The sequence below is a fragment of the Seriola lalandi genome, unplaced genomic scaffold (genome assembly GCF_002814215.2).
Source record: "Seriola lalandi dorsalis isolate HSWRI2012SDOR001 ecotype SW California unplaced genomic scaffold, Sedor1 jcf7180002054572, whole genome shotgun sequence".
Lineage (NCBI taxonomy): Eukaryota > Metazoa > Chordata > Actinopteri > Carangiformes > Carangidae > Seriola > Seriola lalandi.
The window spans coordinates 1210103-1233990 of NW_019525125.1; the positions used below are offsets into that span (position 1 = coordinate 1210103).

The window sequence follows — 23888 nt, forward strand, 5'->3', positions numbered from 1 at the left end:
GGGGGGGGTGACGACAAGACCAAAAAGTGAGAATGTTCCTAAAATCATATCTGCGTGCAAGGGTCCATTATTCCACTCCCTCAACCCTTACCCAGCGAAACTGAAAGAAAAAAAAAATCCACATGGGAGATACACAGAACCCTCAAAGTCACTAAGTGTGCCTTTGCTGTGGTGCACTGCAGACATCCTGCAGTTAGGTTGCGCCTGATCCCTCGCCGAAAGATAAGATGGCCGACTTGCTTGTGGAATCTCTCGCCTTGTAAGTTTCGGTTTATGACATTTACAACAGAAACTATGAAACAGAGGAGCAGATGGCCATCGTCCTCTGGACAGGATTCAAAGCAATGGTTGATGAAATCCAGGTTTGGAAAGCTTGCTCACCTTTCCTGACAAGTAACGCTGTAACCTTTACATGAAAGTGCTATTTTCCGGCATGTGAAGTTTTGGCTTTTTTTTCTAGTGTCATCATGGGTTTTCTTTTACCTTATTTTTTTTTTTGATCAGGTCCAGTTTTTTTGTTTTCTTCATTTTGCAAAGATAAGTGTTTGTGTTATCCACCTCCTATTTTCACCCAATCCAACTCCAGCGGTGTTTCATTTTCAGTCGAGATACTGCAAGGTTGTCATTTCTCTTTAAAGCATAGCAGTAAGTACAGACCTACTAGTGTGCTTGAAGGTCTCCATTCTGCGCTTTAAAATATACAGTAAATACTGTTTGAGTCAGAGGCTGGGCCAAATTCAGTTTCAGAGCTGCAGTTTTCACATGCTTCGGGTGTAAGTGGAAGGTCTAGGGTAGAGAATGAATCAGATGTATGCGGAGGCAGAGGAAGATATGAGATCCTATACCTCACTAATGTCAGAAAACCACCTACATATGCTCACAGAGAGTATTGCAGCCTCCACAAATATTTACCGGATATTCAATACTTTTTATTGCGCAACAAATCTTAACATATCCTTCTGACAACTATTTTGGAAGACAGAGGCCTGTTAAAAAAAAAACAAAAAACAAAAAACAATGTGATGGTAGAAAAAAAAGCACACTGCTGAGATCACTGCTCTCGTTACAGCAGAGGGAGGCCTCGTGTTACTGGCCCTAATACATTTGCTTGCAGGAACTGACTCAAAAGATGAAAGGAAGGGAGAGGTTTGTCTTTTTCAGGTCATCATGCTCCAAGGCTGCCTACACATCCAAAATAGATGGATCTACAAGAAATCTGGCCAGAATTAGTTAACGCTCGCACAATGATCTGCCTAATTTATTTATTTATCTTATTCTTTTCAGTTTCTGCTAGTGTCAGGACGTCCCTCTTCCCCTGGCGATTTCTTCCAGATGCCTGTGGGCGCGCTGTGTCTCTGCATCCCTTCCTTTGTGCGTCAGACGAGTCATGCACGGGGACCGAAAAAAAAGAAATTACACAGTCATTGTTTGAGATAATGGATGACTAATGGCTACCTTACGAGCTGGCACTTCAGAGCGTATTTGTCATGTGAGATGCCGTAATTGAATGTGCTGCAAATGAGTTGCGAGATTAAGCATGCTGACATTCTGATGTGATGAGATAGAGCATGTAAATGCCACCCCGCAACAAGCAAACAAGCCAGTCAGTCACTACAAACTCTGCAAAACTCTGCGCCACCTGCCCACCTTATCCCAGTTATTTTGCCCCATTCATCTTCTTCCAGCTGATTGACTTCCCTTTCTTGGACAGCAATCCAGTCACTCTCTGCCATTCACACTTCGTTAAAATGTTCCCGTTCTCGCTGGGCTGTGTGTCCCACGTGATTTCCTTTTCATCCCCTCCAAATGAAAGCGACCCTCCCATATGTCACAGTGTAGTTGTGGCTATAGCACCACAGATAACAGCTTGCTGAGCGCTGTGCCGCATGACATGTCATCTCATGGTGAGCTATGTCATTCTGTCTGTCTGAATTTTTTGTGTGAAATATAACTCTGCAGCAACGACTGACTTTGGTAGAGTCTGTGAGAAACACAGTGGTTGAACAGAGAGATGAGGATTCAGCATCCAAGGTGCAGACTACATTAAGTTTTCTTCTAACATAAATCTGCTTTTACTGATATTTACTGATAAAATTAAATGTCCCATATTTTACATTTTACAGTGTTTAATTTTGAAGTTTTGATACAAGAAGATGTGTTTGTGGTTTAAAGTATCAAAAACAATCTCAATGTAGTTTTACAGCTCCTCTCTCAGGCTTCTATGGAGCTCTAGTAACAGCAGGTCAGTCAGATTGACTGACTGTTTTCAGAGTGATCAAATAAAAATGTTGCAGATCTCAGGTAAAAACCCAGAGAAACCAAATCTTACATTGCATTGTGGGTCGAGGTGGGCGGGGCTTGGGGCATGGCTTAGAGCTGTGACTGCTTTGTTGTGACATCACAAAATTACAGAAGTCTTGACAGCTCATTTTAAGGCTGTTTCTGAATAGGGGCTGTGTGTGTTTCTCTGTGGACTGAGCGCTTTGATACTTTGATAAGTATCAACCCAGACCTTCTTTATAAATGAAAAAAAACATGAAAATCTTACTTTCACTTTATGAAATATTGGACCTTTAAAAATCTTAGGAAAATCATGCGTGGCTAATTGTACATGTGGGAGTTGCAGTAGGAGAATATATATGCCTAAATTTAACCATATGGATTTGTGTATGTGTGAGATTGTGTGTGTGTGTTTGTGTGCCATGACATATGGGCATAGTAAGCATTGTATCCACTTCAGTGAAGATGAGTTCAGTGATGCTCTTTGAAGCCACACTTGCTGGTTAGAGCATGTCTTTCTGGGCTTGCCCTGGTCTCACTCAGGTCTTTTGGTTTGAGGTGATTGCAGATGACATACTTGCAGCCGCTCTGCATAGTCAGCTGGCCAGTCCAGCAAAGTGCAATTTTGCGAAACTGGAGAAAACTGAGGAAGGTTAGATGACACATTATGACAGTAAAAAAAAAAGATTTAAAAAGAGTGTCAGTTATGGTTTGTCATGTGACGTATTCTTAGGCTCCTTTTCACTGCGTCTCACCCTCGGGCTGTAGGTCTACCTGTATCATTCATTCCATCATCACACGAATGATTAAATCTACCTACTCAAAACACATCTTTGTGCTGTACAGTACATTCACCTATGCATAACCTTGGGATGACTAATGTGTGTGCTTGCAGCTGTTTCTATCCTGGGGACAAAAGGCTCTGCAAGGTTAAGTTTGGCGTCCATGTCAAGAACAAAGCAGCAAGCAATTTAGAAAATTTTTGGTTTCCCCCTCAGCCACTCTTTGCTCCACAGCAATTCTCCAAACCAACTAAATGGATCACTCACAGAATGACTTTGGTTTAGTCTACCCTGGTCAAAGATTAAGTGCTTGTTTGATGTATTTCTTCCCCTCCCAATTGTAACTCACACAAACACAACACTTCAGCTAGAGCTAGTTTCTCTTCCACAAGCACAACAAGTCCGGAGTCAAAGAGGGCTGCTGCCAAATTTTGCAGTAATGAAGCTGTCAGAAAGATGAGGGCTGGATAATGTTTGCACCAGCTACTTCCAGGTCTGGAAAAACAGAATAGACTGCTCTTTGAAAGCTCAACTACAATGGCATCAACCTAGCATCAAACCGCGTAACTGCCCATTACAGCGTGTTCTCTGCTCTCCGACCACCTCAATGTGTTTTCTCATCTTCACATGCCCAAATCTGCGAGGCTGCCTGTGGGTGCTGTCACTGCTCTCTCCCTCTCCAGCTGACACTTCACATGAGGAGGTGTTTCGCTTTATATGAAGCTATCATCCAATATGTACTGAGGCGGTTATCCTTTTAGATAATGCAGCTGTGATTCATTAGGCCTTCATTCCAGTGCAATGCATTAACTCTGAGGGCTCGCAATCCTCACCCATTTCAAAATTGATGATATGAAATGATTCAGCTTTGGGAGTGGTGAAGCTTTTTTTTGAAAAATTAAATGAAATGTTAGAACCTCAATTAAAATACAATCCACCTATTCGTCTATAAACAAAGTCAAAATTGGAACGTACGTACATGGTATAGATACATTTGCATTTGGGAAATATGTGTATTAAATTGATTTCCATATATGGAATGTGTATGAAATAAAAACATAAAAATTGTATTTGAAACCTATTCGAAATTAGGACAATATCATATATTAATAAGAAAAACATACATAAGCATCTTGACGTTTTATATATACACAAGTTAAACTTGCATATGATTAAACATATATGCTTTTATATTTGAACGATATATTGTTAATCTAAAACATCTTTGTGCTGCGAGTGCCTAAACAAGTTTCATGATGCTGTAGTCAGCACATGTGGATACTGGACTGCAAAAGCAGAATTTCTTGGCAGAAAACAAATATGCTGTGACTTGCCAAATTCATCAATAAACAACATATCCTCATTACATTAATAGGAAATGTAATTTGGTCACAATTAAAAAAGGTCATTTTTTTGGAGACGAGGTTACTCTTAAATCAATTTATAACTCAATTTATCTAATGATTACAGTGCAAACAAGACATGCCAGCAAATAATGCAGACTTGCATGTTGCAGAAAATCCAGAATCTTAATAAGTATAGGCAAAACAGGGCTCAGGTGTAGCCTGTAGTTAACCTTCTGTTTACATTACCCAAAGCATGTTGGAGACTGTAGTGACAAAACTCCATGAAACTGAGCCATCTGTACCACCATTCACATGCCAAACAATGTAGCATGAATAGCCTAACCATGTCCTGAAAATACCCACATGTGTGACTTTTACCTAGGATCACATGGTAGATGTGATTATACTATCAGCCTATAAATAAAGGGAGTGAAAACTCAGCAAACACAATCTCAATTACAGCAGTTGGTTCAGATATGTGATATTATATGTGTTCAAGACTGAACTGATTCAATAATACTTCCATATACTTGTGTTTTCATTCAATCCTCTGAAGAGGAGGATGACACGTGCTGTTTTAAACAAAAGTAAAGGATGTCTGCTAAAACGTTGTTGTAACACCTGTGCTACAGTCTGCTTGACAGCTAAGCAACGACTAGACACATGGGGCATGCACTGTATGAGCTACCCTCATTTATTTTCCTATCCAGCCATGTGCAGATAAGATAAAGTCTTATACACTCTGTTAAGCAAAAACACTTGGCTGCACTACTGGCAGCCTGCACAGCACAAAACCCAAGTAGGGCATTCCGAATTTTTGCACTTCTGTGGCTTGAGGAGTACATCTGGACACCCCCACACACTCACGCTTGGTGGATGCCTGCATTATTTTCAGCTTACATTACTTGAATTATGAATTTTACATGGTTTCACATGGGAAAATTGCCCATGTCTGTGACATGTGGAGGCGGGCTCAGAGCTGGATTTCAGCCATTCTGCAAAACCTCACGGGTAGACTTGACTCTCAACGCCTTCCGTGGAACATTTCATAGTGAGCTGTAGCAGCACTGAGGGCAACTTGGTTTGCTGCCAACTATACAATAGAGTTATGAGGAATGTGCCATTTTTGCCCTCTAATCCAGTGGCACTATGCCACCACGCAACAATTAATCCACTGTAGTGGCATTTAAGCATACCTAACTCTCTTTCAGCTCTGTTTAAATGCAACTTAGAGGAAAAAGCATTCCCATTTCAGCAACTAAGTTGATTGATTGTTGACTGTAAATGTGAGCTGCATTTCTGGAAACAGTGTATGAGGTATCTATCCTTTTCTTAAAAGGCACATTTCACAAATTGTATATATCACAGACTCTTTAATCATCACGAGGAGTCCTATGCAGTCTGTGAAAACAGTTGAATAATATTTTCTGCGACACTGGAGGAGCTCTGTCAAAAGATTCAGGTGACGATGTTTGAGTATCTCAACTTCAGCTTTTAGACCACAAATTTGTAACACAAATCCTGGAACACAAGCTGGCATGGGGTTTGACAGAGATGGGGAGGAAATGTCTAATAAAGAATAGTTATGGATTTGCAGTAGTTGATGTGGGGATAAATTGTGTGTGGAGCTTGATAGGGACTAAAAGTCTGAATATCTTAACCTTTGCTGCATCGACTTTGACCACTCTGTTAATATATCCTTCTCAGTCTTCCACTGCAAATATGATAGAATTGCACTACTAAATCACAAATGTAATGTTAAGTAAAAGTATCAATACCACAATGTAAAATACTCTATAGTAAGAATCCTGCAACACAAATCTTACTTACATAATAACAGCACCTATCAAAAGTAAAAGGACCCATATAGGGGAAGAATGTAAATGTATTAGTGAAGAATTAATGTGAAAGCAGCATGTTGCAGCCGATTAATGTGGAACTTAGTTGAACTGTTAGCTTTACTTTAATCTGTGTTATTAGGGAATTTAATCTTTAAAAAAGGGTCTCATATTGTATTAAAGGATATTTCAATGTCTTTTTTGATTATAAAGCAGGTCCAGGTTCTATATTCATACTGTGAGAGTATCAAAGCGCTCAGTCCACAGAGAATGCACACAGCCTTCAGAAACAGAGCCTTAAAACGAGCCGTCAGGACTTCTGTAATTTTATGATGTGACAACAAAGCAGACCCCGCCATGCCCTCAGCCAGCCCAGAATTTCCTGGATTTAGTTTCTCTGAGTGTTTACCTGAATTGATCACTCAGAAAACAGTCAGCCTATCAGAAGAGAGTCTCAGAGCCTCCCCTCTTCTGATAGACTTCTCTCTGGACTTCTAGTAACAAGGTTAGTGAGCCAGAGAGAGGAAACGTAAAACTACATTGAGATGGTTTTTGGTACTACACATATATCTTCTTATGGATATCAGCACTTCAAATAAAAATATGGGACCTGTAACAATTTATCATCTTCTATAAGCTGATGATATGGTTTGTACGTAAAATACAATAGCTGTCAAAGTAGAGTGAAAAGAACAATATTTGAAGAAGAAAACTAAAGCGACATGAAATAAAAGTCCAATACAAGTACTTAAAATTGTACTTTATAGTACTTGAGCGAATTTATCTCATAATTTTTCTTTTCACCGCTGTATACAGCAACAGCAGTTTACTAAATGTTGAGCACAACACAGCCTTGAATGATAACCCACTGTGTGAGGGTTTGAGCAGCCGGGAGGTCAGTGCATCACTCAGGGGTCGATGGTAATTTGATGGCAGTTGTTGCAAGGGAGAACTCTTCACTTCCACTTTCCCGTCCAATTGCTCACCAGTCGAGCAGGGATTCGATCCGACAGCCCTCTGATTGCGAGCTCATTCTCTCACTGTCAGGATATCGCCAGCCCGCTTGCCTATTGTTACCGCTGTCACTTCTCAGTAGCATGACGTGACAACTATCTGCCTACCGCAGCTATGCCAAACAAGAGTTATTTACTGTATCGGTATTGATTTAATTTTTCCCCCACAAAACAAGAGAAGACGTCTTGTATGTTTGTGCACACAAACACACACACACACACGCACACACACACACACACGCACGCATGTAGGTCTATGAAGACCCGTCTCTTTCCACACGCAGACTGTGTCTTACCTTCTGCCAGCCGACCTCCGGTTCCTTCAGTTATTCATGAGCCATCTGCTTGGGCAAGTGCTGTGTCAGATGTGTGTCAAACAGAACCTCATCTGTGCCCCCCCCCCAAACACCCCACCCCGTTCGCCTTCTAATTGTGTCCTCGTCTACATCCTGGAGCCGCTGCTGAACCCTCCATGGTTAGCCCAGGGACTCCTGCTCGACTCGCTGGTCCATCACGTCCTAAATAACCTGTTTGATCTGATGTCTACATCTTTATTTAAGATCATGGCATCTGGTTCATCAATGTTGTAAGGGCAAGCACAACTCTGGCTTTGTTTGCTTGGCTGTGTTTGTCTCATTTTCATCCCGCCTCCCAGAGACAGGCGTGCACACACCAAGAAAACACAGAAATATGAGCAACTTTTTTTCAATAATTACTATTAAACCTACTTATTATTTAAGGTAAAGGTAAAGGAATCACATCATAGTATCAAAGACACCAATAGGAAGTGGAATTACATAGCATCAAGGTTGAAAATGTAAGTGAAGAAGTATTACATGCTCCAGAAATAAGAAAAATTGCGCTGAAATCTGAGCAAAGAGGGAAAGTAGCCCTTTTCAACACCGTACTCACAGTGACAGGGTAAATATGGTTACCATAAAAGGGCCAGTGTGGCTTTCTGATCGCAACCTTTTCCATATGAATATGTCCTACCAACCAATCCCTCTGCAATTCAGTGATGCTCTTGAAAGTGAAGACCATTTCCTCTCTATAATAAAACTTTTTTTCACAGGCTTATGAGTGAAAAGAGGTTCAAAGCAAACTTAAATGGAATATTCTACTGGTCTGCCATGACAGTGTAACTGTAGGCTACTTTGTAATTCTCAGCTTTCAAAAGCTGGACATAAGCGAAAGTAGACAGTGATTTTCAGGATGTGCTCCAAAAAAAAAAAAAAAAAAAGTTAAAGTACAAGAAAAGGGATTCATCTACGCTAACAAGTGCAACAATTATTTGCTTTACATCCAGGACAGCGTTATTCAAAGCCAACTGAAGCCAAAGGCGAAGGCTCGATGAATCGCTCAGGAGTCGAGGACATGAACCGGTGTCCTTTTCTCCAATTTTCATCTCTGTCGCATTGTACAGTCGACTGTGTTGCTCCCAAAAGAGAGTTCTGGACTGTCTCTGTGACAGTTTCTAATGGATGAAGCCTGAGGAGAAACTGTCATATCATTCTTATCTGAGAAATGCATTGGTGAAGAAATAGTCTGGATTATTTGTCATAAACCAAGAATAATCACCAAGGGAGGACCAGAATTTAGCCCTAGATAAAATTGCTGGTATTCTGTGTGAGTGTGATTGAGGAACATTTTTGCATAACTACCTGCTTTATGCACAATTTAAAAGCATTTCGCTATTAGCACGTAGCTTGATTCACATGTCGTACTTGTTTCTAGCGGAGAATGGTAATGAGCCCCTGATGGCAGAGCAGACGGGAGCAGAACAGTCGGCCGTTGGTGATTGGTTTGAGAGAGAAAACAAATAAACAGAAGCAGCACTATAATAGCTGATTTATAAAAAGGTGGTGGAGTCCAGCAAAAATATACAGTAAATACCACACTGGAAGTCAAAGAGCGGTTCGAAAAATATCTTAAAAACAACATAAAAAGTTGTGCTTTCTAAAGAAAACAAGACATTATCTGTTCTTAGTGCCAGAATGTAATCTTCCCGTTTTCTGTGTTCCTACTTACAACTTTGTGTTTGTGAGTTTTGTGCTGCAGAGTTATTGCCCTTTATTACTCTCAGCTTGCGAAAGCCATTTACAGCTGCATAGGCTGCTCCTCATACAACTGTCATATCCCATACAGTTTCTCCGAGTTATTCATTTCAACATGATATAAAAACAATTTATGTATGCGTGGATGGATTCACACAAGATACATGACCTTACAGAGAGGGATCATGACTATATTAAATGCAGGCCCGCCTCTGAGCAACACAATAATGTATGATTTCAGAAAGAGGCCAGGAGGTCCCTGTGGAGAACTGCTGTGATTCATCTCTGACAGAGACATCACTTCCACTCTGGGCCAAGGGGATAAGACTGTCATGTTAGCCATCCCTGCCCAATCCCCAGCCCTTCAAAGTAAAGCCACCGTGATGAATCGGAGGCCCTCTGAATGTGCTGTCCCGACATGCCCCCTTTGTTCATTGCGGGTTTCGGTGCAGGAGCTAAGTTTTTAAAATGCATGTTGTACTTTCACAATAAGACAAAGCGGCGAGCTCTGAGAGGTTGTTCGGAGTTCTAAACATGCCAGGGACACATGCAAATGAGCAAGGAGTCTGGTTAACGATACACTCACATGATAAGTAAACAAAAGCTGTCTGCACCCACTCATACCACCCTGTGGGCCTTTCTTTGTTTTTGCAACTAAATGTAGTGTCCTGTACTACTAGAGCACTGTATTTTTTTTTTTTTGGCTGAAGCTACAGTTAGCTGTTATTATTCGTCTACAACACTGACTTCTTTCATGTCCAAATAGCTTTTTTTTTTCTCTCTCTAACTATTTAATTCTCCTTTTTGACCATGAGGCAAAATTTTCCTGAAATACTTGGTGATGAAATTCTTTTAGGTGAGTTGTTAACAGGTTTCATTGCAGGTCCCACAGATTGTGTCCCCTTTTGCTGGTGCCATGACGGTAGAGATATGATTTCATTCAGCCAGCTTCAGGCATGACAGAGAGGCAAATATAGCCAATAGACCAATATCAGCCACATTTAATGCCCTAACCAGACTGTCCTCAGCTACATCACATGACTTTTGGAGAATTTGTTTTGACAGGCAATTTAATTAGTCAAGCAAGGAAGCCGTACCACCAAAGAATAGTGGTCGTCTGCAATTCTCTAACCTGCCATATATTGTCAGGCTCCCATTGTAAATAGAAGTGCTTGTCTTGGAGGAGAGGGAGGAGAGGGAGGGAGGGGGGTTAAATGATGTACTTTACTCAAAGCTGAAGGGGCCACAGTGTCAGTCAGGAGGAAACAAAGAGGCTTGTCTGCTCTTAAACAGAGTGATGATTGCTATTGTACAATAATATAGCTTTCAGAAAAGAGGCCACTGGCAGGGTCTGAAACAGGAAGGCAGTGCTCCGAGCGATGTTTTGACACAGCAGATAGGGGAAGATTAAGCGTTGAAACCGAAGCTGGCAGAAGACGATAAGGAATGGATTTTTTTTCTTCTCCTTTCTCCACAACCTTGTCGTATTTTTTAAGATATTAAAGTTTAGTGTCAATAACTCAACAAAAGCCACGAGGACAAACAGCCAAACATTAGTTGGTATAATCTTCGCTGTGATTTTTAGATTTGAAGCTAAGACAACAAAAGTGGTGATGAAAATATAAGTGGATAGAGCAGCGTTGTCGGTCGGCCGATCAATAGTGTGAACACAGCTCTTACACTAGCTGTATATAGATACAGTACAAGTTTCCAGAGTGGAGGATAAGAGGTCTAACTGTGAAGTCATGCCGAGGTTACTCCGAAATGTGATTATGACAGAGTGAAATAGCACAAAAGGTGTCAGGAAGCCGCGGCTCCCAGATTTATGTTGGTAACATATGGTAATGCAATCAGTGCGGTGCAGATGTGAAGATGCTGTTAGTGAGCGAAAAATAATTGGGATGGAGTTGATGACATTGAGGGGCTTATGCTGTCATTCAACAGATGCTAACAAAGACAAGACATATTATGCCAAGAGCTGAGGAAACCAGGCTTTGACACGCAACGCGTGGGTGGAAATAGCCTGTTAATGAATAGACAGCAGACAGCAGAAAAAAAAAGAAGAAAAAAAAAATGAAGACGGCTGAGCAGATACATGAAGCGTGCTGTGCGATAAAATATTGCTATTGTTAGGGAGTGCTGAGGGAAAAGTGCTGCGATGCAGAAAGAGTGGAAAGTCTTGACAGCTTTCCGGTGGCAGTCTGACGGCTGAGCAGGGAGATTGGAGGGAAAGTGCAGCAGAGGGCGGCTGTCAGGCCACACCAGAGCTCCGTTTAACAAGGTCCAGAGATGAGCTGCACCAAAACACATTGCAGGGGGAATGAGAGGAAGGAGAGTGGGGATGGAGGAAGGGCTGAGTAAGGCTCATGCATTTTTCCAAGAGCCTCGCTACCTGTCATGCCTGCGAGACCTGGGATTCCTCACATGTGCATGGGAGCAGAGATTGGAAATCCTCAGCCAGGACAGGAGTCGAATAGGATTCAGAATTTTGGAGGAGTACCTGCTGTTATGGGCTGATACGGAGACATACCTATGACACAATAGATGCACTTCATTTTTTACCACAGTTGTACCTACAACAGTGTAATGTCAGAAGTGATCACTCATGTGGTAATCCAGCCCTTTTCACTTATCATGGTTCTGTGCAGCGAGCTGATCTGAACCATGGCAGCGGACGAGCAGAAATAATTAATGTGAGCAAATGCGGAATATGCCTTACTTTAAACATGGATGCCCTCAGGGCAAACACATACAAGAATCTTACAAGCTTGGCTCTGAGTGCTACCACACCTCTTGTATATCTCATCTTTATGCTGCACTTAGAAAAAAAAAATGCTTCAGTCATGGCTCCACAGTGGAAACTCTAGCAGGGCCATCTTTCCACCTTGGCCCCAGGCATCAATCTCTTACCCTGGCATGAAAGCTTATCTCCCAACGTCAGGCTAAATGTCAACCTCAGGAACGCTGAACACCATTAGTTATGTCCACCCTATTAGAGCAAGCCAATTCCACATAAAAGCCATCCACCCAACTTTAAATGAGTCCGCCTTAGCAGGGCTCACTTCATCTGCTTATGCCTCCACGTCAGCAGAGGCATGCAGGGAGGAGAGGTGACCCCAGATCCAAACAACACCGCTGTTAAAATATCTGCTGGATCACTTTATGCATGAGAGTGGTTTGGATTTTTCAAATTTTGTCTGTTTTGTGATGTGACAGTCTGTGCAGTGTCGCTGGCTTAAATTGTGCAAATTAACTATTACTCATGTCACATAGTAACATGCTGACTGTTTTGAGAACATGATAAAAAATGGCTGAGTGGTTAGGGTGCGTAAGGATTTCCCTGAGCAGTGAGTCCCTGGTTCGACTCCCCTACTCCTATCACTGCATTTCCTGTCAATCTCCACTGTCCTATCAAACAAAAAAAGGCTACAAAAATGCCCCCAAAATAATAACATAATAAAAAGCATAAACAAAACATCTGTTTCATATATAGTTTGCGATACCTGTACCCACTTGCTCAATATCAGTCTAATTCTCAGTACTTTTAAAGGTTTTAATATTTCCATACATTATTTACTAATCAACTGTCTTGTTTTCTGTCTTCTTAGGGGGGCGACTCCTGTTTCTGATGATGTGGCTGAACCTTGTGCCTCAAACTGACAGTTGCCCTGCCATGTGTGTGTGCTACAGTGAGCCCAGGCCCACGGTGGCCTGCCAACAACAAGGACTGTTTTCCATCCCAACTGAGATCCCCTTGCGGAGCCAGCGGATATTCCTCCAGTCCAACAAGCTAACAGTGGTGAGGTCCACCAGCTTCAGCTCTTGCCACAATCTCACCGTCCTCTGGCTTTACTCCAACAACATCAGCTACATTGAGGCGGGAGCCTTCTACGGCTTGGAGAAACTGGAGGAACTGGACATTGGAGACAACAGCAACCTCCGCACCATCAGCCCTACAGCCTTCCGGGGCTTAACTAAGCTGCACACCCTCCACCTGCACAGGTGTGGCCTGTCAGAGCTCCCCATTGGGGTTTTCCGAGGAATGTTCTCTCTACAGTACCTTTACCTGCAGGACAATAACATTCTAACCCTGCATGATGACACTTTTATGGACCTTGCCAACCTCACCTATCTCTACCTGCACAATAACAAGATCAAGATAGTAACAGACAACATGTTTAGAGGCTTAATCAATCTGGACCGGCTACTGCTACATGAGAACCGGGTTATCTATGTCCAACCCAGGGCTTTTAATGATCTTGGTAAGCTGAAATCCCTGTTCTTGTTCTTCAACAATCTTACCGTCTTGTCAGGGGAGACCATGGACCCGCTGGTGTCCCTGCAGTATTTGCGTTTAAATGGTAACCAGTGGATCTGTGACTGCCGGGCTAGGACCTTGTGGGACTGGTTCAAACGTTTCAAAGGTTCCAGCTCTGAATTGGAGTGCAATATTCCTGATTTCCTGGCAGGAAAGGACCTTAAACGTCTCAAAAGCGAAGACTTGGAGGGGTGTGTGGAAACGCCTCAAATCCAGACCAATCTCTTCAGCTCCAAGGCACAATCTGGGAAATTCCCTTCCACCGAAAATCCTCTGGGGGACACCATTCCCAGGTGTTGCCTTGGAGATAATGACAAGTCCTCTATCCTGTCTGGCAAGAGCCGCCAAATCACTAACAACCCTCTTAAGGAAAAGGAGAACATGTCCAAGACTAAATACAAGGAGCCAGAACGAACAAAAAACGAGACCCAGAACAAGCAGAATGATGGACCGCTGGGAACCTTGTCCAACACCCTGGACAAGTCTTTGGAAAATCTAAACCCTGACCTTATAGACAATCTGGAATCATCTACAGCATCAAACAAAAAGAAAAAGAAGTGTTCCAAAAAGCCCAAATCAGACACCCACTGCATCAAAGGCCGGGGTTCTACTTTGCAAGTGCTTCTCTTTCTCTTCATTCCCATGATCTGGATATCTCTAGCCATGTCTTAGGACTCCTGATCTCACTCTGAATACAGGACTCAAGATTGTTGATGCTCATGACAATGATACAGAAGATGCAGCGGCATCTACAACAACAGGCAGTGACTGAAAAGCAAGGAGTCTCATTGACCCATCCTGGGTCAGGAACAAACAATAATGAAGATGTTAGAGCACATTTAACAAAATGGATGCCTTTACAGAACACTACAGATCTAATGTATATAATGAATTGGTGCCCAAAATTGTTTGTTCTCTATGTACTTAACTGTACTGTGTCTAAGCAAGACTTCGGGGACTCCTCCCTTTTTCCCTCCCAAAAAGCTTTTACTGCTTAGACAGACCACCGGACGACTAAAAAAAATAAAAAGACAAAAACAAAACAAAAAAAAAAAACCCCAAAACAAACGAATAAAACAAATATAGGAAATCCAAGACAGAGCGCACACAAAGAATGTTGGGTCAGTTTAATGATGATAAAAGATCTACCCCCCATTATTTATTCAAAGTGATGCATTTGTTGGGTAATGTTATGTTTTTTTTATGTTTATAAAAACAAATGTTTTACCTTCCCCCCAGTTTCAGTTCTATTTTCATGACAGAAAGGGTATATGGGTGGCATTTACCAAAAGAATGCTATCAGTTTGTTTATGGAGATTGCAAAGGAACCATAGATATGCATTTTATTTTACTTGTGTACAAGTATGAATATATTATGAATAAAAGTTCTTATTTCGTAGATCTTGTTGAAATGGTGTGGTATTTTTCCAAGACAGCAGAACACATGGACTTTAGTTTCTCAAATGTGAAGTTTTGCAGCTTTTTTCTGTTTTATAGATTGTAAATTTAATGTGTTTTTAGGTTTTGACCTGTTGTTTAGAAAAAAAAAAAAAAAAACAACTTTCCTTTGGGTTATATCAAATTTTAAAAGGGCATTTTCACAATTTTCAGACATTTTACTGACTTAATAATCACAAAAATAATCAATATATTACTGAATGAATGAAAATAATTATAGTGCCTCGAGCAAAACAGTGAAGAGAAACACTGGACTTCTTGCACTTAATACTTGCCGTTCACAAAAATCTATTTTGCTCCGCTGCTTTAATGAGGTGAAGACAAACTAAATTAGAGGGGACTTTGCTTTAAGACTACGTCAGCAAAACTGTTCTAAGTGAGCACCAAAATGCATCTGAATTTTACAAAATGCATTTGAATTTAGCAGTAACAGCAGCTCATATTATGTCCCACTAACCACATTGAGAGCCAAACAACATTCCTCCTCCTAAACAGATGGTGGACCCAGTGTGGCGTGTTCATTGTTTTTCAGAATTGTTGGGAGAGTGATGGCCGACTGTTTGTCAAATCTGGCTTCATCCCAAACCTCAGGCATCCAGATTTTGTTTGTCATCTCCTCAGCCTCTTCAGGACGTTGGCCTCACAGCGCTTGAGGACACTGCAGAGAACGACTCGCATGAGCTCAGCAGAAGTGAAACAAAGAGGAAAATTATATTACCCTTTCACTGATAGGCGTTTTGAACTTTTCACCTCCGCTTTCTCAACCGATGTAGCCACCTGTTTTTAACTCTGATCTTAAATTGGTCAAGGAACCACTGGTCTAAGAATAACCCATAAAGGGAATTAAATTCTCAGGCGTCTGTTTGATCTCCAGTAGTTGCAACCTCTGTTGGCAGCACAATCTCCTAAGGCTTTGTGAAAGATCAAATAAATCAATGATCATGCGATAATATGCAATTTAAAACAAGGTCAACATCGAACATCAACATCCATCCATGCGGAATATTTACAAGGCTTAAGTGACTGCTGCACATGCAGTATGATGATGTTGAATGAAGTGCCCCGGGCGTCTTAACAAAATTCAGCATACGATTAGACCTAGTCATGTATATTACAAACACTGCCAGATTCCTCATAATTTTGAGTGAATTATTAAACAGTGTATGAAAATGCTAAGGGAATATTCAAAAACTGACTATTCACATCACAACCTTGACTTCGAGAGCTTTAAAAGACCCTCAAGGCATCATATTAAGTACTGTTTTGCTTTCTTGACATGAAAAATACAGTAGAACACTCTTGAATTCAAAATAATTTCACTTTTGAGATGTCACCTTGGCACGGGGCAAGTTAGCTATGGTAGGTCCATGTTGCCCGTGTGTCCACAGGCCAGGATAATGTAAGACTTATATTCTGCACCAAATTAAGTCAAGATCTTGTCAACAGCCCTCAATTTATCTTACAAAAAGTGAAAGGATTAGAAGGCAGGGTCTCCACAAATCCTCAGAGCTTTTCATTGCTGTTGATTAACCCAGGAAAAGTAAGAGGACTGAAGGGGACCTGAGAAGATATTGATCTGGGGTAGGAATCAACAGGGGAACAACAAGGCCCCTCCAGCGGAGCCCCGCTGGCCTCGGATGATACACAGGCAGCTGCAGGCTGAGAGGATGCCAGAAACTGTATCTGATTCAGTCAAACCTCTTATGTCTATCTGCTCAGGCAATCATCAAATGACACTCCCTATCTGAGCCCCATTCATATGTTAAAATGACTGTCATGTTGGATAAGGACCTGCAGCTCTACAAGTGCAGCACTACTGTAATGTGTGAAAGAGTTCAGCACGTCCGCTGCTACAGTTTTAATTTTTACTCCTCGACATGCGGAGAGATTACAACCACTCTCATCTCAAGTTTGTTTTTCTATGCGTCATGAGAGATGTCTGAGATGTTATTAAGACCTCCAGAAAAGGCTGGTGAGTGAACTTTGAGTTCTAAATTTTATTTTTCATACATGCAGGTACAATATATTGATGAAATTTCCAATGTAATGTATCTCAAATGTATTGTATTATACAAATCAAGCAATACATTTCTTGTATACTGCAGAAAATACCTTTATATTTTACATGTACTTAAAATACAAATGTCATTATCACTTTAGTTCAGTTTGCTTTCTAGTTTGCTATTTAGCAGGACAGCTAAAAATAAAAAAAAAAAATTCTCTACTTGAATGAGAAAACTCTACATATATGTAACCCACATATGTCAGGTCTGGATATGAATTCAAAGTAACTTTTCTAATCATTCCCTGTTGTTAAAATAAAATAAAATTTCATCTTCATTTGTTCCAATAAGGCTTATAGAGCGCTTTCATTTTGTGCTATCACAGCTCATGCCATCGTGATATATATAGTATAGATATATATATTTCAAACAAATCACTGCTAGTGTGTTTCATCAAACAGAAATCAGCGTTTATGCTGTTGCAAACATAAAACCTAATGTAGTTCGCTGGAAGGAATCATCATTGTGTTCTGTTATGGATTATTATCAAAAAAAAAAAAGGCACACAAAATGTTACATAGTGTTTCGACCTCTTAAACATTATCGTGGTGGCAAACACAGAGCCTCACGCTGAGAGGAAGCTGGAGTTCCTTCTAGCATGAATAAAATTTGGAACATGGGCAGGGAACAAGGATCCACCCTTACAAGTATCACATCTCATTCACACATCGGAGGCTATATACTTTCCTACTACAGTCACACATACATAATAATTAAAGTTTCATGGTCCCTCTCCACCTCCCCTTTATCTCTGTATTCTCACAGCAGATTCCTGGTTCTCATGCAGCTCTCTGTGGATTTTCCGGGTGATTGCTTTCAAATGTCTTTTATATTCTGAAAACAGAGACGTGGCTTTGTTAATAGGAAGTCTGAATCAAACGTGCAAATAAAATCTATACGTACAGTACATAGTGTGTTGAAAATGATGTTAGAAATGTACAGAACTAGCCACTGGTAGTAGACAGTTTATGATATGGTGAGTCTTGACTCTCTAAAATCAAGACATAACATTAATGGAAATTTTTAATTAGAGGATTTCAAGAGGTTATTTGTCATTGTTCAAAGTAGGTTGTATTGGTGAAACTGCACTCTCTCTGGATGGCTCTTATACCCATTAAACTCACTCATCAACTTTACCCACTCAAGTGGAATAAATTCCATCGACTGTATACTCCGACAAACACGTCTGAACACGTCCACCTACGCAGATATCAAATCAGTATAAGCAGAACGTGAAGATCAACCCTCTGTGTTCATGCCCGTTCAGGAGTATACGCAGCACATTAAGGAAAGCCATAGGGAGCCGACAGCCACTTCTTTCCGGCTGATAACCAGTGTGAAACTGTGTTAAGACTGGCGTTTGCACTGTTTCAAAAAAAGAACAAACAGACCACTGAGTTTGCCATGGCAGTGTTATTTTACGCTTTATCTCACGAGATGTAAGCTAAAATGATTTCGGCTGTAATAACTATTCACAGTTATATTTTTATATGGTGCTATTTTTGCTCTGAAAAGAAGGTTCACACTATTCCCCCCTCCAGATCTCTCTCCTCACAGGTACTCGGACCAGCTGTTATGGAATCATTACTACAGTGACATGGATATGATCCCTCACTGGCTTCCCACCAGTAAACACAGCCATTTGTGTTAGTTGGAATCCCCCAACTAACCCAGATGGAGGTCTATATATGTATACCTCCTTATTTCTGGACCTTAAAAGTTGGTAAGTCTTGCTGTCATATACTTTCACACCACATACAGTCCACGCACACACACACACGCACGTACGCACACACACACACGCACGCACGCACACCATGGGATCATTCCAATTTCCTTCCAGCTGGCTGCCCAAGGAGACTAAAAAACCCATCAGCTCTGGCCTCTTTACAAGCCCCTAAAGTTACTGACGGAGGCTGTGAACTCTAACTGCAGTGCCATGCTGGGGCCACAGCTCCATTTAACAGTGCCCAGAAACATGATGACCTGCAGCCTGCAGGCTCCTGCTGGACGTCAAGAACTTTCTCATCAGATGGTGCAACAACTGAAACCCACTGCTCAGTCAGAGTGGATTTTTCCGTCTCAGTAACAGTTTTACCCTCTTTTTGCACTGATGAAGGGGAAATGAAGCTAATTATGGGTGCTCCATCTGCAGCGAGGGTCCGGATGCAACATGGATTAGCATCTTGGCAAGGAATCAAAATAACTACGGGATATGGAAGACACTCTGGTAAAGGAAAGTAATCAGCATAGAAAAATGTTACATTTAGCTGGTATTCTTCGCTCTGCAGCTGACATCCACGTGAAACACGCTTTCAACATACAAACTAGTCCTATTTATTGTACTTCAGTGGTGTTAAGGTTAGGTCTAAATGTAGTTCTATATCTATAGGTCGACATTTAGAAGTTCTGTTGTGAACATTTTTGGATAAAGGAAACCAGTATCCAGCTTTTCCTCACTTCTTCCATCAGTGTAACTGTTATAAGAGGTCATTTTTTAGAAAATAAATGATGGATCTTGTGACACACTGAAGCTCTTATTGTGTCATGAGAGCTTTAAATCCTAAGCTTTTTTAAGCAGAAGTGAGGCAGGTTTTACTAACTGCCACTACTAAAGGAAGCTGAGTAACTCTGACTGACTGATTTTAAATGGAAAAGTCAAGGATATGTGAACCAGCCAGAGTAGTTGTACGCTTACTGCTGTAATTTTCTCAGAAAACCTACGTATTAGTATTTCCAGAGTACACAGCCCAGCTGCTGAAATTCCAAAATAGCAAATATTAAATGCATAAATAAAACATCATGAACTAATCATATTAATACAAAAAAAATCAAGCAATGCATAATGAAATAATTCAATAAATTATTAACACACAGTTCAAATGTTATTTCTTCTGTAGTAGGAAAGGCAAAAAAAAGACAGTGGTGTGTCTCTCTTTGGTTGCTCTAGTTAATATGAGTTTGCTGACAGCTGCTGACAGGCCAGGGCCACGTGATTGGCTGAAGTGCGAGGGTGTGGTGACAAGACACTCATGACAAGTCACATGAAAAAAAAATTTAACTGCCAAAAATGTCACTAAGAAATAACAGTGCACAACCTCAGACCATCTCATATTCAGATGGGTGGTGGGTGGGACTTGTACGTGGCAGCTGGAGTGGGAGGATTAGGGGCATTCTGACGGATCTGCCTGGAGCCGACAGGATTGGGGGGGGGGGGGGGGGGGGACTGGCAATGGCCCAGTTCCCTTCTACAACTAGTCCTCCAAATTTAACCATAAAAAGGCATGTAACAATAAAATAAAATAAGATAAAAAATACTTGAAAGATTTAAAGAAATAATGGTCAATATGATTTTTTTTACAGGTTAGAAGAGAAAGAGATTAACGCTTCATCAGTACTCTACTACTCAGATTTCATGTATCTCTGTATACCCATGTAAACTTTCTTCAAAGGAAGCAAGCTTAAAAGCAGGGAAAACAACGAATCCCCGCCTGTTTCTGGATGTCTCTCTATTCACTGAAAATGACCCGCCTTCAACTCCTAATGCAAATTCTAGCAGACACTCCATGTCTCCACCAGAAAACACCAACCTTTGATCATAAGTAATAAGGCATTTTTTCCTTAGCTTCAGTGAATGTGACTGAAATATTTGAGTTCATGGCTCGAGGCGAAGGCTTATATGAGAAAGTTTAGACCGCTCACTGCAGAGGAATCCCAGACTTCGACAGAGGGGCTAAAAGTGTTTGCCTTCCGTTCTGAATACTAAATGTTCAGACGCTATCACGCTCTCTCTATCAAATCTCACTCCAATTCCCTCTCTATTTATTTCTGTCACTCTCTACCGCTCCCCTTCTTGCTCACCTTTCTCCACTGGCACGCTCATGCTATAATTCATGCTTGGAAAATCTCTTTGAATAATATCTAAAAAGGAGAACACAGTTTTGGCTATGTTAGCTGCTCTTAATCCAGTTATTTAAGTAACTGCTGATTCAGTGCATACAGGAAAAAAAAGCCAAGGTAAACCCGTGCTCGCACTCACTTTTTGATGTTAAAATGTTACCATTTAATATTCAGACTGCACAGCTCGCATGGCATACATGAATGGATTTATTCTATTGTCTGATGATTTTCCTCAGACTGCCTGTACAGTTGTTAGCTGTAAGCTTGCTAGCAATTTAAAAGCTAGTTAACAGCACAAGCTAGCAATGTGTGTGTGTGTGTGTGTGTGTGTGTGTGTGTGTGTGTGTTTGTGGAGTGTGCCTGTGTACATAGACTGTAGATAAAGATGGACCTAGCCTACCTGACATCACCCATAGGTTTCTGAAGAGCGGTTTTGAAGCTCAGAGTGGGCTGCTCTGCTGTCACCATCTTGGCAGTGCCTCATTCTGCCTAACTCCCAACTAAACCAAAAATGGGCAAAGAGGTGGGGCATGTGTGGAGCCGAGACTTTGGTGCATGATGGTTTATGGCAACATACGCTCGCCCAGAGTTGGTCTTTTTGCACTTATATGCATTTACTTGCATCTTCCCTCTGACTTTGGTCAAATAAAATGTTGGTAATGCAACATACGTATCTCTAAAGATGAACAAGCCAATTTTGGCCAGACAGCCAGAAAAGCACAGGTGTAAATAGCAAACAGCTGCTCTGGTATTGTTCATATTGGCTGACTGACCTTCACTAGTCTCAGTGGTCTCTTGAGCCATCTCCAGAATTGTGACTGTATTGGCTTTAGCCCCCAGGGCCCACTGTAAAGGTCGTATCAGCAAGACCTTCCCCCTGATCCTCTTTTAAACAATGAGGATCATGATTCTATTTTTGCCATTAGTGCCATCATAGCATGAAATGCTGCTAAGGGATAATCTTGAAGCATTTTAGATGGAAGTGAACTGAAATGAGGGTTTCATCATCCAAGGAAGGTCAAAGTCTACGTGGATGTCACAATATTTGAGCCACACTGAAAATGATGAACTGGACATTGTCACACCGTGGTGAGGTTGTCTTGTCTTGGGTTTGTTTTGTCCTGTCATTTCCTGTTTTATTTTGAAAAGTAATTCTCCTCTCGTTTCAGGTCACTTGCCCTTCCTCATGTGTCTCAGTCTGATTGCCCTAAGTGTTTCCACCTGTCCCCTATTTCCCTCCATGTGTTTAAATAGTCTGTGTTCCCCTTGTCTTGTGCCAGAGTGTCTTCGTCCTTGTCCTGCACCAGAGCCTTGGTCCATGTCCGCAGCCATAGTAATCGCCATAGTAAGCCGTATGTTCCTCGTGACGAGTGATTTTTTTGTTTGTAATTTTTTCCTTAGCTAAATTTCATAGCCCTTCGTTTTCCTCGTTCAAGAGTGATTTTTTGTTTGTAAATTTTCTACCATAGCTTAGATTCATAGCCCTTTGTTTATTCCTCATTAAAGATTGATTTTTTTGTTTTTTAAATCATATCCTAGCTTAGATTCATAGTTCTTGGTTTTTTCCTCTTTAAGAGTGATTTGTTTGTAGCCAAATTATTTTATATAGGCAGGGTTTTCCTCCATATGGAGCGTTTTGTGTTTATTTGTTTCTTTTTATTAGAGTTATTTTTCCCTCCTCTTGGAGTGTTTTATTGTTTTCTCTATAGTCAGAGTATAGTGTCTAGTTTTGTTTATAGCCATTTGTTTGTCACTCGGTCCGAGGTCTCCGGTGAATTCAATAAAAGCCTTTTGTTATTTAAAATCTCTGCATCTGAGTCCTGCTTTGAGTCTCGGCCTGACAGACATAATGTTGGAAAATATTCTCTAGATATAAGATTCATCACAGAGTGGAAGAATTATTATTACAGTAGATCGACATCAATACTAAAGACCTTTGCCTGATGGGGCGGCCCTATCTGACTCACCAAGTCTTTATCTAGGCTTGTTTTTCCATGATAAGTCTGTAGGTTATGAAACTATTGGAATTCCTGGCCAGGAAAGAGGTGAGCTGTATAATTCAGAGGGGGATAATCTCATGAACCATTTATGTGGGCTGAGCCGCTCATTATTTCTGAATCACGCCTGGATTTGGGAATGTAGACTGGCAATTTGTTCTCAATCCTAAATCAGTCAAATTAATGCTGCACGTATGTTCGTACCCAGGCCTGCACCGAGGGACACACAGTTCCCACTAAAGCTGCAACTGGAAGCTGCAGAGCTTTTGCAGTAGATTAGGCTGATATCCAATAGGATTTGGTCCCATACCTCATAAAAGCACTGTGTAAATGGGTCCATCTAATGATCCAACTTAATATGATTAAAAAGAATAAAGCTACCCATATACACATCTGTCTGTCTCTCTCTCTGTTGGTCTGTTTCTCACACATACACCCACAAACACACACATGCAGTCCCACATTACCAAAAGTGGACTGTCAGACTAAGTTTGGATCACCAGTATTTCTAGTCATTTTGAAAAATGGAAAAAGAAACACACATTTTTTTTATTTAAGATCCAGTGCGATTTGACTGGGAGCTTCACCCTGAGCACTTTTCAGTCCTCACTTTGGGTGTTGGACTTTAGAATTCACTGAGGCTCAAGAATCAAACCCACATCCTCAGTCCTCTAACACGGTTATTTGGTCAGAAACACTCGAGCTCTTAACCTTTAATCTTTTATCTGGACATTTGGAGTTCAAAATTCACCAAGGATTAAACCCAGAACCTCAAAACTTCAGTCTTCTCATATGTTGTATCATAGAGATAATATTATCATATACCCCATTTATTCATT

The 23888-nt window shown here is 41.1% G+C and overlaps 1 protein-coding gene across 1 annotated transcript in view; it reads left to right on the plus strand.

Annotated features, from left to right (window-relative positions):
- rtn4r (reticulon 4 receptor) overlaps window positions 1-15030 on the plus strand; it is a 45194-nt gene extending 30164 nt beyond the window's left edge. The window contains exon 2 of the mRNA XM_023417083.2: window positions 12922-15030. Coding sequence (XP_023272851.1) covers window positions 12922-14303 — 1382 coding nt within the window. The 3' untranslated portion in view covers window positions 14304-15030. The remainder of the gene's footprint in view (window positions 1-12921) is intronic.
- The last annotated feature ends 8858 nt before the right edge of the window (window positions 15031-23888 follow it).